At 50.5% G+C, this 17,134-nt stretch overlaps 1 protein-coding gene across 1 annotated transcript in view; it reads right to left on the bottom strand.

The window, feature by feature from the left end:
• LOC129387131 (alcohol dehydrogenase class-3-like) overlaps nucleotides 1-17,134 on the bottom strand; it is a 762,528-nt gene that overhangs the window by 716,690 nt on the left and 28,704 nt on the right. Inside the window, exon 2 of the mRNA XM_072286648.1 lies at nucleotides 5,358-5,459. Coding sequence (XP_072142749.1) covers nucleotides 5,358-5,459 — 102 coding nt within the window. The remainder of the gene's footprint in view (nucleotides 1-5,357; nucleotides 5,460-17,134) is intronic.

Raw genomic sequence — 17,134 nt, 5'->3', positions numbered from 1 at the left:
GCACATTCCATCTGAGCTACAAGTATGGGAAGACCACGAGTAGTGCGTACTCCTGAGGAAGGACCACAAAAGTGAAATTGAGGTCAAAGAATGCAGAAACAAGAGATTTACAATATAGACTGCTTGGCAAAGTTTGACTTGCAAGGTGTAATACTCGCTATAAATAACACAGCCTCGCTGTTCGACCATCTTCACCGCGGACTGGTAAGGGTGGTGACTTTTTATTTAGCTGACTGGCTCGGCATGAGAAACGCATGCCCTGACGACCTCCTGTGTGTATATCGACCCGTATGTGGCGCCCAATCGCGACAAATGCTTCTGTGAGCGCTACTAATATTGCTTTTTAGCTCCGCCCCGCTTGGAGCAGGACACCTTTACAGGATTGCAACGTGGACGCAGTACCACGCTCTGGCAGCCATTTCGCCTACATGGACGCAGCGCTTACCTAACACGGCACCATCTAGGGGCGTCGCAAGGAAGGTGGATTCCGACATGCACGGCACGCTGGTGCGTGCGAATGCCCCGTCACGCCGCCACCCGCGCTTCTTTCTGGGCGCGCTCAGCCGTCTGCCGATAAGCCGACGCGTGGCCTCCGAGACGAGGAGCACGACGTGCCCGAAATCGTAGAGAATCCGCCTTTTTCAATTTCCCGTGCTGCCCTCTGCCGCACGCAGCTGTGAACGTTTTGGAAGGGCGCCGGAGCTTTTGCCAGTTGATTTGTGTACCTGCGCCCACGTTGAGTGCGCTTCATTCTTGCGTTTCGTGGATCGCGAATCATTATTAATGCCTTCTCCGGGGCAGCATGTCATTCCTGGAAGCCCTGGAGCACTCAATGACTACTGGGTGAGCGAGCCTGAAGGCGCTGTTGTACAAACAGTGCCGCCGATAAAGGCACGATGATTTCCCTTTGCCGACACGGATGCCTTGGTGTTTGTTGCCGCTGATTGCTGCACTTGGAGCTCGCATTTTGTATTCTTCTTCAACATAATTAGGCATTTCGCATATTCAACAAGTCTTCAAGTGCACTATTCCGCGCCGGATTTATCAAAGCGGTGCACTTGTTTCCATCGACATCTAGAGACACAGATGGTTCTTAGGGTCAAATATTGTGGAATATATGCATCGCTGATATGAAATAATGTCAAACGCAGCAAAATATGCATATCTGCGCGTATGCGCCTCGTTGTTTCACCTTGAGATGAGTGAAAATGAGCGGCCAAGCCACATGAACAGCGGCAATTATGATCCAGCTAAAATATTACGGGCCGTTTATTTATTGCTGATTCTCGCTTTCCTTTAACTCCTTCATACGCGTGCAACATTATTATTGCGAAAGCAATACTACGCCAGGTCTAACCGATCGTGTCGTGTAGCGCCGTCTCGCCGCCTGTCGCTTATTGTGTACGCGCCGTGCGAAGTGAAGTGTAGTTAATTTCATATCGCCAAGGACAGATCTGAACTATCAGACCATTTTCCTTCGTCCTAACGGCTGACATTTCAGTTCAAGTCCGCCGGTAGTGGCTGCACGAACACGACGGCGCCAGGCTTAACCTTCCCTGAACAGGACGAATACTGGCTCAAACCTTATGCGCAGAGCTTTATAGGGTTGAAGCTCGCGCATTTGAACTTCATAGGCATGTTTTGATTCAGTAGTAGCGTGAATAATTATATATAAAAGCGTAGGCGCTGTCACTACGTGACGCTGTCAGTTCGATGGCCCATCGCGCAGGGTTCGGTCGAACGCTGGTTGCGCTGGTCGGCACACTGGCTTTGTCGGTGCCGTCGACGAGAAAGCCTGTCGCAGTGCGACAACTCGCACTCATCGATTGCTTCGTTGTCGGCATGGTATGATAAAATGCTTTCAGTGATACACTGTACTGAATAGTCGGTTAATCGCTGGCGTCTTATCGGTCTCGACGCAGCGTTACCACGCCTTAAACGGGTACGTGAAGTCGGGCACGCGCTCCCACCACCGGCAAATGAGCACCGCCGCTGCAAGAAGACTTCATCAGCAACGTGATCGTTTTAAGTGTCGCCGAAGGGCAACGCAGCGGTTTTTCGTTAAACTTGCTAGTCATGCATCAATGAAAGACAGCCTGGCTCACGGTGCAGTCAAACGCGACGCAAGGTGAACGCGACTGCGAGCTGCCGTCAGCCCCTTTGGAAAGCCGCGAAAGCTGTACACCAGCTGCAAATACACTCTCAGACAAAGCTACACTCTTTGGGGTGTATATCTGCCACACAACGATAATCGTCATCTGCCTTGCTTGCGTTTCCTTCCTTGAAAACGCCACGCCCGCTACTTTCCTGTCGGGAATGCTATGTCATGCTGATAAGGCGCATGCCATTCGTTACTGGGAAGTACCCGGCTCTAAGCGTTAAAGAATGGAAATGCGGACAAGACAGGAGACGTGTATTGTTGTGTGGCAAGACACAACCCGAAGGGTGTAATATTTAGATTGTAGCACCGTCTACAACTTTCATCACGCCTCTGTGCGCCCTGGCGGCTGCCGCCCGTCACACTGCCGCCTTCTAGCCACCATAGTCAGTGTGAAGGACGTTAATTGAAAAGCGGCACGTGCAGAGTGCAATTGTGGCGGAGGCCACTAAAGCGGCGCATTGATATCGTTGAGGGATCCTTGCGACGTCGGTTCGATTATGCCAAGCTTCTGATAAATAATTGGGGTCTTTTTCGTCTTTGTAGAATCACACATTCCTCGTGGCACATGCTTAGCCATTGAAGTTGGCATCCATTGAAGAGCAGCGCACACCTGTTGGCACATATTCAGTGAGCCCAGTTGGCATCATAGAGGCTTATTGAAGACTAGCACAGTCCGAGTGGACCATACCCGTTGCTCCAAGTCGGCGTCCAAGAGTGCCATCGAGCATACCCAGTCCGGCATCGCACCCATGTCGGCGTGAAAGAGGTTGGTGGAAGATCGGAACGTATGCACACATTGCCGCTTGCTCTGTGACCCAAGCTGGTCCGACGTTGGTGCCGAACCCTATTGCCCAGCAGTTCGATGCGCTAACCATTTGAACATGGACCACTCAGTGAACCTTGTAGGCGAGAAAGTAATTAGAGACATACACTGATCGCCGCTAGAAATTGCATGACATACTCTAGGAATGTTAATTCAATGTTCCGTTAGAAATGCAACTATTCGGAAGAAGGGGAACAAACATTTCGTATGTTCCTCCGTACGCGTCTTTTGTCGCTTGCGCTGTTCTTTACCATGTACAACATACGCAAACTCGTCGAGCTTTCACTTCTAATCAACAATTAGCAATGATTATGTATGCGCCTAGAAACTTGCTCCCATGCGACGTTAAAATTATGTTCATCTTGGGTACTAGGCGCGAACACACACAAGAAACAAGCAAGGACACAGGACAGAGCGCCACTTACAACTGCTTCATTCGGAGGCACACGACAGACTTATATAGCAGTCTTCCACGCAAGGAACACAATCAGATCAAGACTGACATGGAAGCGAACTGGTTAAATATTTCTTTTCAGCCATATATAGAGATATTGACGCGTCGCTGACGCACATGCTTCCTTTCTTTCCGATTAAGAAAGCTTCAATTACTTCCCGAGCTTTTGTATCTTTACTCTTTGCTAGAATATCTTTATATATTTTTATACATCTTTATCAATATCAATATCTTTATATATGGCTGAAAAGAAATATTTAACCAGTTCGCTTCCATATCAATATTGATCTGATTGTGTTCCTTGCGTCTAAGACGGCTCTATAAGTGTGTGGTGTGCCTCCGAATAAACCACTTGTAAGTGGCGCTCTGTGCCGTCTCCTTCCTTGTTTCTTGTGTGTACCTAAGATGAATTGTGACCAAATCGCCCAGCAAGAGGTGCTTTTAAGTTAAAATTATGATTGGTTGAACATTTAGCAACACCAATCGTAATAAATAAAAGTAAGAAATAAAACTAGAACACACACAAGAACACATTTACTACCTATCATTCCCACAGTAGCTTCTGCTAATAACTTCTGCAGAAACCTCAACGATGTCTTTCTATGCGTGGACCTAACAAGATGGAGTGGAATCTACGTCACACACCGACAAAGCAGCCTGCCGTTTAAGGCACACCGTCGTTAGCCATTTCTGATCCGTCTGCACCCTCCGGGGAAGTGAATGGGGTCCAGACTGGCTATATAACATTCAACTAGGCATCAAAGTTCTCTCAGTGGTATCGTTGAGACTTCTTTTCCATATCGAGGTATGATGCCTCATCTATGGTGGAAAACAAGCTGCTCGCCATGCTACACTGGCCTGAATTGTGGTTCCCTCAAATGGAACATACGCCACAACATGCTTTGCTTTGTTCGTGGTTGCTTGAGCGTTGAAATGCTTAAAGCATTCACTGACGTAAGCAAACGGACAAGCATGCAAGAACGCTCAGATTCCGCAGATTCAGTGGTGCGAAGTAAACGAGGGCACCCATTGCGCCTTCAAGATGTAAGGCATGGATGGAAGGGCATGGGCGCACACTGTGTGCGTCTTCCTGGCCTCGTATACTTCACACAGTTGCATGTGTTACGAGCACATTCTAAGAAGTGTAGTTTCAGCACTATTGGAAAGCGCCGAAGAACTCATACGTAAAATTCTTGACGAATTGAAGACATTTCGGCGTTCTTTTCCTTGCGGGAGCTTGCGTCTTGAGACAAAGCGTTCATTGACCTTCACAAGCGTAGACATACGTCTGAATGATTTATGATTTATTAAATTATGGGGTTTTATGTGCCAGAACTTCGATCTGATTATGAGGCCCGCCGTACTGGGGGACTCCTGAAATTTGGACCCCCTGGGTATCGTTAACATGTACCTAAATCTATGTAAACGGGTGTTTTCGCATCTCGCCTCGATCCAAACGCTGCCGCCATGGCCGGGATTCAATCCCACGACCCCGTGCTTAGCAACCAACGCATGACCACTAAGCAAACACGGCGGGTCACTTTTTATTTATAAGTTGGGTAGCACCTGGAGTTGCACACCAACCCACTGTAGATTTGTCGAGGGAAAACGCTGGGTAAACATCAATGGACTATACGGTCCGAGCTGGTAGCACCGCGGCAGCGATAAAGGAATCCTACGAATGCTGTAGTCCTGCTGACTGCGTCATCCACGACCACGTGTGCACACCATTGTCAATATTTCTTTTTGTTTATTATCACTAACCCACATCCGCTTCTCTTGTCATACGCCTAGTTTCATGCAAAAAGCAAACACCGCTCCCACCTTTTTGATTAAATTGGAAACTGACTAACTTTCACTTTTGTTGCTTAGGAGGACAGGATTTGTGCAGGAAAATTACCGTGCAGGACACGCCTCACCTGGATCCGCACTTCGCCATGCTTGGGCGTGGCCACTTCGACGTTTTCCACCTTCAGCGGTTCGCCTACCTTCCAGGCGACGGCAGCCTTGCACGTGATCGGCTGCAGAGAAAAGGCGTACTGCGGCTTTTAATGGACTCTCGGTTCGCTTATATGGATCTGTTGCATAGATGTAGGCAATAAGAGGGAGAAAAGTGCTTGACCACTTTAACATATGCAAAAAGTGATGCGTATTTGTGTATCATACTGAGATGTCTCCATTTCTGAACTATTTTCCACAGCACGACTACGACATTCATCAACCGAGAGAACGCTCACACTGTTGGAATAATGCACATATAGTACAAGCACAAGTTGGAATAAAAGTACATAATGGAAACGTGTAAATCAAAGAATGGGCAGCACTTATGTAGTGGTGCCACAAGCTGCCGCTCTCGTTTGTTGCCAAGGAAGATCACGATAGGCGAGCGGCAGAACTGTGTGAAGTTTGTAATGCTCCTCGCGATTTCCGTGCGAGTGATTAATTTCAATTCTAAAACTTTGTTTCGCTTTGTTTGTATTCAACAATTTTATTTTCTTTAATGTGTTGGCGCTACATATTTTACATTCTGTTAGGCCACTGGTTTTCATTGTTATATTCAAAATTCGTATAATTTACTGAGCCCTTGCACCCCTCGATTCATGGCAGATCTTCCAGAGTCGGTTAACTAAGTTCACTAAGGAGCAACCAACAACCGACTCGCTGAGCGGGCCAGGACGATGATGCGCCGCGGCCCAACTACCACTGCTAACGGCTGCCGACATAAAAGATGGTACGGCCTGGGTTACCGGCCGCCTACTTTTACAATGGCGTTGCATACAATATATACCGACACATGCGCAAGAGAAATAAAGAACAAAAATGGAAAGCCACTGTAACCGAAGTTTAGTATCTAATGCTGTTATGAAGGTAAAAAAAATTCTAGGAAGCAACAGTGAGAAATTAACGTGCTATATATAGAATAGGTTTTCAAGCCACACAGCTTGAACTCTCTGAAAGTATTAGGTTGATTTATGGTTATTCCACCTGAAAGAGGCTAAAATCAATGAATTAGACATCATGTGTGACTCTGTAAACTGTTTATTTCGTGAAAAGATCATTAGGTTTTCCCAGTGACAGATAAAGTTTCCCTACAATGCGAACGCTCATATTGGACACACAGCGCTTCAGCATAGAAAATAGAACCAACTTTAGAGAAGGAAAATTGTACCTTCCGAGTGGCACGAAAATAAGTAGCGGCAGTGCATGAAACTTACGTAGGTGGACGGCAGATCGCACTGCTCAACCAGGAAGCGGCCGTGTTTTTTTGTTTTTTATCAATATCGAATATGGCCGCTTCTTTTTAAATTATGGAGTTCTACGTGCCAAAACCACTTTCTGGTTATGAGGCACGCCGTAGTGGGGGGCTGCGGAAATTCCGACCAACTGGGGTTCTTTAACGTGCACCTAAATCTAAGTACAAGGGTGTTTTCGCATTTCGCCCCACGAAACGCGGCCGCCGTGGCCAGGGTTCGATCCGGCGACCTCGTGCTCAGTAGCCCAACACAATAGCAACCGCGGCGGGTAGGCCGCTTTTCACCGGCAGCGTACGATCCTACGCGCCGTGCTTGCCCTGCCGGCTATGCTGCATGCCTTGATTGCCGCGCAGCTGGTGCGTTCTAATTGACAGGATGCCAAAGAGCCTCTGCTGAGGCCCATACAAACAAGCCACAAGTGAGTGAACAGAATGTGAGACTTTACTGGCAGAAGACAAGCAGTGTACATTCTCGTACAAGAGCAGAAATAAAATTTGCATGTCGATATACGCTGGAATCACTGACGCGAGCTCGTAAACGGCTCACCGTCGTCGTCGCCCATGGTGGTCTGGTAGCGAATGACAACCAGCAGCGCAATCAGATTGGACAGAGTGTCCGACCTGTGTGCAGCGACAGTCGCCGTTAAAGATGAGAAACTTGCATTTATTTATTTATTTATTTATTTATTTATTTGCTCATTTATTTATTCCAAATACCCTCAAACGCAGATGCATTGTAGATGGGCTTGGTTACAAAGGAAATGTAAGTTATACAAAGTTCTACAAAAGAAACGGTAATACAAAAAAAAATATTATGGCAGAATACAAGAAATATCCAACAAAACAAGAAACGAACACCGTGATACAAACAAAATGACTCGCAATATGGCGCAGTTAGTTACAGTGAAAAAATGCGAATAAAGATTTTCTTAACAAAGCATGATTCGTAATGGAAACAAGATTGGCAGGAAGGTGGTTCCAGTCACGTAAGGTGTTTTGTATTGACACGTGTACTTATCTTTATCGGGCAACCACGTTTCGCCGCCTAACAAATGTAATCGCACAGCGTGGGACGCGCCTGCATGTATCCGAAGTTTCTGGAAAGTTATCGATGCTTCTATCCGTTGTCTGTTGTCGCCGAACCTTATGTTATCTGATTTCATCACCTGACGCGAATGGTGTAGAACGTTGTGGAAGGCACGCGGGTCCGAACGATTAGTCTGGAAGATTCGACGACTGCTCTATAAAAGCCGACGCGCTTGACCCGCTGATCAGCTTTTCGACGATCGCCGACAGTGTTCGCCGCTATCGTTGTGCTATAAGTGTAGCCTGTTTTTGTGGGCACAGGTTCGCCCAATAAAAGTTAGTTTTGTTCTTCACAGTTTTGCTACTGTGTTCTTGAACGTCACCACCACGTGACATCTGGTGGAGGTGCTTTTCGTTCATGTACCGGACGCCCCCGACAAGCCGTGATCCAAGCCCGGACCGCAAAGAGAACACCAACGTAGTCCCGGAGCATCGAGCAAGCCGCCGTCTTCAACAGCTGCCCCCGGAGCACGGACTTCTACCTGAGAAGACCAAGAAGGTTGCGGACAAGGCAACCCCAATGGCAGCCCCAGCGTCCCCCATCGTGCTGCAGCAGCCCAGGGAACCTCCGACGTTCCGCGGATCAACATTTGAGGACCCGGAAACCTGGCTCGAGACGTATGAGAGGGTCGCTAGGTTTAACAGTTGGGACAGCGACGACAAGCTGCGGCATGTCTATTTCGCACTGGTAGACGCCGCCAGGACCTGCTTCGAGAATCGAGAAGCCACCTTAACGACGTGGGACCTGTTCCGAAGCGGCTTCTTGCAAACGTTTACAAGCGTCGTGCGAAAAGAGCGAGCCCAAGCACTACTAGAAACCAGAGTACAGCTGCCAAACGAGACGATCGCGATCTTCACAGAAGAGATGGCCCGTCTTTTCCGGCACGCCGACCCGGAAATGTCACAAGAGAACAAGTCCCCTTCCTGATGCGGGGCGTCAAGCAAGAACTTTTCGCAGGACTTATTCGTAACCCACCGAAGACCGTAGCTGAGTTTTCGGCAGAGGCATCGACGATCGAGAAAACTCTGGAGATGCGCACCCGGCAATATAACCGCCAGGGGCTCACGCCACAGTCCGCCATCCAAGGACTGGATTCCAGCGACCTTCAGGAGACCATCAGGGCCATTGTGCGCGAAGAACTGCGCAAGGTCCTGCCTTCGTCGCAGCCCCAAGTGGCTTCGATCGCCGACATCGTCAAAGAAGAGGTGCACCGATCGCTTGGAGTTCCCGAGCTGCAACCACAATTACCGCAGCCCCAGCCAGAAGCGTTGACATACTCCGCCGTCGCACGCCGTCAAGGTCCCCCTCCGCGACCACGCCAGGGCCCTGCAACGACGCAATTCCGTCGTCCGCCGCCGCCGCCGCCAGCACGCCCACCCGTCGCCCAGCGTACCTACGCGAGGAAGACGGACATTTGGCGAGCCCCCGACCACCGCCCGCTCTGCTATCACTGCGGAGAAGCCGGCCATGTTTATCGCCGATGCCCATACCGGGAGATGGGACTGCGAGGCTTCGCCGTCAACGCACAGCGCCCGAGGGAAGGTGAACGCCCTCGTGACATCGCCGACTACCTCGCCGCTACTAAGTGGAGCCCTCGACGACCGTCCCGTTCGCCGTCACCAGGCCGCTACCTGTCGCCGCAGCGCCGACCATACACTGGCCCAGCCAGAGGCCGGTCCGTCAGCCCATATCCGGAAAACTAAAAGCAGCAACCGATGGAGGTGCGGTTGCTGTTCGTCGAACTGACGAAGATCCTCCGCCGCCGACGAAGACGCCGAAAAGACTATCTCCACGACATAACAACGACGACACAGCGCCGTCCCGACGAAGTCTGGCAGGAAAGAACACGCTGACGAAAGACCACTTGACGACGCCACGTACCAACCACAGGTCAACGCGACGCAGCCGTGATCCGACGCCAAGGCCTAACTGTAACGCAAGACAAAGAACCACTGACCTCGACGTGCTTCTCGACGGCCACGCAGTTACCGCTTTAGTGGACACAGGAGCCGATTACTCCGTCATGAGTGGACCCATCGCAGCCCAATTGAAGAAAGTTAAGACTGCATGGGAAGGCCCGTTAATTCGGACCGCTGGAGGACACCTCATCGTGCCGAGTGGAATCTGCACGGCAAGAATTACCATTCATGACCGGACGTACCCTGCCACCTTCGTTATCCTGCAACAGTGTTCACGAGACGTCATTCTCGGCATGGACTTCCTGAACCAACACGGCGCAATCATCGACCTGAAGTCGAAGTCAATAACGCTGTCGGAAGATCAAGCGATACCGCCGGAGAGCCCTCGTAGTCACCACGCCTTGAGTGTGCTCGAAGATCAAATGAGCATCCCGCCTCGCTCCAGCATTGTTATTTCGGTCGGCACCGAAACACCCGCTGACGTAGAAGGCGTCATCGAAGTACGGCAGGACGGCATCCCAGGTCTTGTGTTCGAGGTCGACGTACATCGCTAGCATGTCGGCGAGGGTCTTGTTCAGGCGCTCCGTGAGACCATTCGTCAACGGATGGTAGGCAGTTGTCCTCCTGTGACTTGTCTGGCTGTATTGCAGAATGGCTTGGGAGAGCTCTGCTGTAAAAGCCGTTCCTCTGTCGGTGATGAGGACTCCTGAGGCACCATGGCGCAGCTGGATGTGCTCGACGAAAAATTTCGCCACTTCGGCTGCGCTGCCTTTTGGTAGAGGTTTACTTTCAGCGAAGCGGGTGAGGTAGTCCGTCGGCACGACGATCCACTTATTCCCGGATGTTGACGTCGGAAACGGCCCCAACAAATCCATCCCAATCTGCTGGAATGGTCGACGAGGAGGTTCGATCGGCTGTAGTAATCCTGCTGGCCTTGTCGGTGGTGTCTTGCGCGGCTGACAGTCTCGGCATTTCTTGGCGTAACGGGCGACGTCGGCGGTGAGAAGCGGCCAGTAATACCTTTCCTGTATCCTCGACAGTGTCCGGGAGAATCCGAGGTGCCCAGCGGTTGGGCCGTAGTGTAGGGCGTGCAGTACTTCTGGACGCAGCGCTGACGGTACAAGAAGGTAGCTGGTGCGGACTGGTGAGAAGTTCTTCTTCACGAGCAGGTTGTTTTGTAGCGTGAACGAAGACAACCCGCGCTTAAATGCCTTAGGGACAACGTCGGTGTTCCCTTCCAAGTACTCGACGAGGCCTTTTAACTCCGGGTCTGCTCGCTGCTGTTTAGTAAGTCTTCCGCGCTTATTATTCCAAGGAACGCGTCGTCGTCCTCGTCGTCTTGCGGCGGGGGATCGATGGGGGCACGTGATAAGCAGTCGGCGTCGGAGTGTTTTCTTCCGGACTTGTATATTACCGTGACGTCATATTCTTGTAGTCTGAGGCTCCACCGGGCCAGCCGTCCTGAAGGGTCCTTTAAGTTAGCTATCCAACACAACGCGTGATGGTCGCTGACGACTTTGAATGGCCTGCCATAGAGGTAAGGGTGGAATTTTGCTTTAGCCCGAACGATGGCGAGGCATTCCTTTTCAGTCGTAGAATAATTGCCTTCCGCTTTTGACAGCGACCGACTAGCATAAGATATCACCCGTTCAAGGCCGTCTTTCTTCTAGACTAGGACGGCATCGAGGCCTAGGCTACTGGCGTCAGTGTGGATTTCAGTATCGGCGTCCTCGTCGAAGTGTGCAAGTACCGGCGGCGACTGCATGCGTCGTTTGAGTTCTTGAAATGCGTCGGCCTGCGGCGTTTCCCACTTGAACTCGACATCACATTTCGTTAGATGTGTTAGCGGCTCCGCGATGCGTGAAAAGTCCTTGACAAAGCGCCTATAGTAGGCACACATGCCAAGCAATCTGCGCACTGCCTTCTTGTCGATTGGCTGCGGGAACTTTGCGATGGCAGCTGTCTTCTGCGGGTCGGGGCGTACTCCAGATTTGCTGATGACGTGGCCTAGGAATAGAAGCTCATCGTAAGCGAAGCGACACTTTTCCGGCTTCAGAGTGAGCCCCGATGACTTGATGGCCTCTAATACTGTCGCAAGCCGCTTAAGGTGATCGTCGAAATTTCCGGCGAAGACGACGACGTCATAAAAGTAAACAAGACAGGCCTCCCACTTCAATCCTGCTAAAACCGTGTCCATCGCGCGCTGGAACGTTGCAGGCGCCGAGCACAGTCCAAATGGCATCACCTTGAATTCATAGAGGCCGTCTGGCGTGATGAAGGCGGTCTTTTCGCGATCCCTTTCGTCGACTTCTATTTGCCAGTAGCCACACTTGAGGTCCATCGATGAGAAGTATTTAGCATTGCAGAGCCGATCCAATGCGTCGTCTATCCGAGGGAGGGGGTATACGTCTTTCTTCGTGATTTTATTCAGTCGACGATAATCGACGCAGAAACGTAGGGTTCCGTCCTTTTTCTTCACTAAAACAACTGGAGACGCCCACGGGCTTTTCGACGGCTGGATGATGTCGTCGCGCAGCATTTCGTCGACTTGTCTTATAGCTTCGCGTTCTCGCGTCGAAACTCGGTAAGGGCTCTGGCGTAGTGGTCGAGCGCACTCTTCGGTTATTGTGCGATGCTTTGCGACTGGTGTTTGTCGAATACTCGATGACGTCGAAAAGCAGTCTTTGTATCGTCGAAGCAGACTTCTGAGCTGTTGCTGCTTAATCACGGGGAGACTTGGATTTATGTCGAAGTCTGCTCGGGAACTACGGTCATCGGGGTAGATGCAACAGAATCCGAGAGGACAAAGGCATCGCTGGTTTCCTCAATTTCCTCGATGTATGCGATCGTCGTGCCCTTGTTGATGTGCTTGAACTCCTGGCTGAAGTTTGTCAGCAACACTTTCGTGTTTCCTCCCTGCAGTCGAGTGATCCCTCTTGCGACGCAAGTTTCACGGTCGAGCAGTAAACGTTGGTCGCCTTCGATGACGCCTTCTACGTGAGCGGGTGTTTCGGTGCCGACCGAAATAACAATGCTGGAGCGAGGCGGGATGCTCACTTGATCTTCCAGCACACTTAAGGCATGGTGACTACGAGAGCTCTCCGGCGGTATCGCTTGATCTTCAGACAGAGTTATCGACTTCGACTTCAGGTCGATGACTGCGCCGTGTTGGTTTAGGAAGTCCATGCTGATAATGAAGTCGCGTGAACATTGTTGGAGGATAATGAAAGTGGCAGGGTAAGTCCGGTCATGAATGGTAATCCTTGCCATGCTGATTCCACTCGGCGTGATGAGGTGTCCTCCAGCGGTCCGAATTAACGGGCCTTCCCATGCAGTCCTAACTTTCTGCATTTGGGCTGCGATGGGTCCACTCATGACGGAGTAATCGGCTCCTGTGTCTACTAAGGCGGTAACTGCGTGGCCGTCGAGAAGCACGTCGAGGTCGGTGGTTCTTTGTCTTGCGTTACAGTTAGGCCTCGGCGTCGGATCACGGCTGCGTCGAGTTGAGCTGTGGTTGGTATGTGGCGTCGTCAGGTGGTCTTTCTTCGGCGTGTTCTTTCCTGCCAGACTTCGTCGGGACGGTGGTGTGACGTCGTTGTTATGTCGTCGATGTAGTCTTTTCGGCGTCTCCGTCGGCGGCGGAGGATCTTCATCAGTTCGACGAACAGCAACCGCACCTCCATCGGTTGCTGCGTTTAGTTTTCCGGATATGGGCTGACGGACCGACCCCGGGCTGGGCCAGTGTATGGTCGGCGCTGTGGTGACAGGTACGGCCTGGTGACGGCGAACGGGACGGTCGTCGAGGGCTCCACTGAGTAGCCGCGAGGTAGTCGGCGATGTCACGAGGGCGTTCACCTTCCCGAGGGCGCTGTGCGTCGACGGCGAACCCTCGCAATCCCAGGTCGCGGTATGGGCATCGGCGGTACACATGGCCGGCTTCGCCGCAGTGGTAGCAGAGCGGGCGGTGGTCGGGGGCTCGCCAAATGTCCGTCTTCCTCGCGTAGCTGCGCTGGGCGATGGGTGGGCGTGCTGGCGGCGGCGCCGGTGGACGACGGAATTGCGGCATTGCAGGGCCCTGGTGCGGTCGCGGAGGGGGACCTTGACGGTGTGCGGCGGCGGCGTAAGTCATCGCTTGTGGCTGGGGCTGCGCTACTTGTGGTTGCACCTCAGGAACACCAAGCCATCGGTGCACCTCTTCTTTCACGATGTCGGCGATCGAGGCCACTTGAGGCTGCGACGATGGCAAGACCTTGGGCAGTTCTTCGCGCACAATGGCCCTGATGGTGTCGCACAGATCGTCCGTGGCCAGTGATTGAATTGCGGCGTAGCTTGTCGGCTTGGTGCGTCGGTCGAATTGCCGGTTCCGCAATTCCAGTGTCTTCTCGATGCTCGTCGCCTCACGAAGAAACTCGTCGACGGTCTTCGGTGGGCTTCTTACCATTGCGGCGAAAAGTTCCTCCTTTACACCACGCATCAGTAGGCCTACTTTCTTCTCCTCGAACATTTCTGGGTGGGCGTGGCGGAACAGACGGCTCATTTCCTCAGTAGAGATCGCGATCGTCTCATTCGGCAGCTGCGTTCTGGTCTCCAGAGTTTTCTAGATCGTCGATGCCTCTGCCGAAAACTCAGCTACGGTCTTCGGTGGGTTACGAATAAGTCCTGCGAAAAGTTCTTGCTTGACGCCCCGCCTCAGGAAGCGGACTTCTTTCTCTTGTGACATTTCCGGGTCGGCGTGCCGGTAAAGACGGGCCATCTCTTCTGTGAAGATCGCGATCGTCTCGTTTGGCAGCTGTACTCTGGTTTCTAGTAGTGCTTGGGCTCGCTCTTTTCGCACGACGCTTGTAAATGTTTGCAGGAAGCCGCTTCGGAAGAGGTCCCACGTCGTCAAGGTGGCTTCTCGATTCTCGAACCACGTCCTGGCGGCGTCCTCCAATGCGAAATAGACATGTCGTAGCTTGTCGTCGCTTGCCCAGTTGTTAAACGTAGCGACCCTCTCATAGGTTTCCAGCCAGCTTTCCGGGTTCTCAAATGTGGAACCGCGGAACGTCGGTGGTTCCCTGGGCTGCTGCAGCACAATGGGGGACGCTGGGGCTGCCATTGGGGTCGCCTTGGTCCCAATCTTCTTGGTCTTCTCCGGTAGAAGTCCGTGCTCCGGGGGCAGCTGTTGAAGACGGCGGCTTGCTCGATGGTCCGGGACTACGTTGGTGTTCTCTTTGCGGTCCGGACTTGGATCACAGCTTGTCGGGGGCGTCCGGTACATGAACAAATAGCACCTCCACCAGATGTCACGTGGTGGTGACGTTAAGAACACAGTAGCAATACTGTGAAAGGCAAAACTAGCTTTTATTGGGCGAACCTGTGCCCACAAAACAGGCTACACTTATAGCACAACGAAAGCGGCGAACACAGTCGGCGATCGTCGAAAATCTGATCATCGGGTCAAGCGCGTCGGCTTTTATACAGAATCGTCGAATGTTCCAGACTAATCGTTGGGACCCGCGTGCCTTCCACAAAGTTGTACACCATTCGCGTCAGGCGAATAAATCAGATAACACAAGGTTCGGCGACAACAGACTGCGGATAGAAGCATCGATAACTCTCCAGAAACTTCGGATACATGCAAGCGCGTCCCGCGCTGTGCGATAAGATTTGTTAGGCGGCGAAACGTGGTCGCCCGACAAATGTAAGTACACGTGTCAATATGCTCAATAATTTTACAAGGAATGCTCGTTAGTGAAATTGGGCGGTAGTAAAGAGGACAGTGCCTGCTACCACATTTATGAATAGGAAACACCTTCCCAATCTTCCAGTCCGACGGTAAGGAACCATAATCTAGGGATTGTTGAAAAATCTTAGTAAGGAAAAGAGCTGAGCACATTTTTGTTTGTTGTAGAAATTTTGAGTTGTTATCTACGCCACTAGAGGAACACAATTTCAGAGTTGTTTACTTTTACTTTGCCAGCATTTTCTATCGTAAGAGGAGACATAGTGGGCAGAGTTCTGTGAGAAAAAGTGCGAAGCTCGTCTGGATCAATAGAGCAAAATTAACTAGTGAAAGCCATATTAAATATGAGAGGTAATCAGTCAACAGAATGGGTTCGATTGAATCATCATTCAGAGACATCAGGTAACTTTCAACGCCCTTACCAGTGCTCCAAAATATGTTAGGGTTATTACACGGTAAGGTAGGTAAAATAGAGTCAGAGAAAATGTCTTAGTGGCGCGAACAGAGTTTAGGTAATCTTCCTCCGCTTTAAAGTACACTTCCCAGCGTTCAGCAGTGTTCCGGGACTTTGCCAAGGAAAACAGCCGCTGCTTTTTTATTACAGAGACGTTTGGGCATATGAGTAAACCATGGTGCATTATTGTGCGATACCACCTCTCCAGCAGGTACGTACTTGCCAATGTGTTTGTTTACTTTTGTAGTAAATGTATTCCAGTTTTCTAGAACATCTCGAAGATCCAAGAATTCACTTATTTTTTCATTAGTAAGATGAAAATTAGCTCCTTCATAGTCACGAATTTTTTGTTTCCACTGGACTCGAGGAGAGGATATGTTGATGTTAAAGTGCAAGTGCGAATGATCACTCAGACAAGGGACGTAAGTTATAGAAGATATGAAATGGAAGCAATTGGAGATGTCGAAGAAATGAATACATTGAGTGGAAGATGGGCTGACTATAGGAATAGCTCCAGACTAGGCTATACCTGGAAAATTGAAATCACCTAAAAGTAGGGCAGGGCAGGAAAGATACCGAGAAAACATATCGGCAGTGATATCATGCAAGTCACCAACGAAAGTTTGTGGGGCATTAGGAGGGCGGTAGCATGATCCTAGTATCATCTTTTTTTTTTCTAAGAGAAATGCCCCCCCCAGACTATTTCCAAATGCGACACCACGTGTACATTAAATGATGGGATTTATTTCGATACAGCAATCAATGTGGCACCACCACATCTGCCCACTCGATCGCAACGATACACATCGTAATGTTTACCATAGTGAAAGATTTCGTTATTGTAAACTTTCGAGCTCAGCCACGTTTCGGTTTGTATTATCACGTTCGCACCACAAGTGTACGGTGCTGAATTCAGTTGATCTTGCTTATTCATCCCTGTAATGTTAGTAAAGAAAACTGAGAGGGAAATTATTGAAAAGCCATCATTGACCCTTCCCAAGTCTAACCGCTATGTTTCGTGATGCGCGAAAACGGGGTTAATTGCACCTTTCTTTTTTAACCTTCCGCGCTTCTCAGCGGGGCCGTTATTTGTATTGTTCTGTGATGCACTTTTATTTGACGTGGATGACACGGGTGGTAATCGTGGTTGACGTGGGTGACACGGGTGGTGGGGTCGGACACGGGTGGTAATGACATTGGTGGTAATGTGAGCTGCCGTGCCCTAACGATATCACTTGATCTGCCATACACATAACAT

The sequence above is a fragment of the Dermacentor andersoni genome, chromosome 2 (genome assembly GCF_023375885.2).
Source record: "Dermacentor andersoni chromosome 2, qqDerAnde1_hic_scaffold, whole genome shotgun sequence".
NCBI lineage: Eukaryota > Metazoa > Arthropoda > Arachnida > Ixodida > Ixodidae > Dermacentor > Dermacentor andersoni.
Note: the sequence above shows the minus strand (reverse complement) of the source record. Positions and strands in the feature narration are given on the sequence as shown.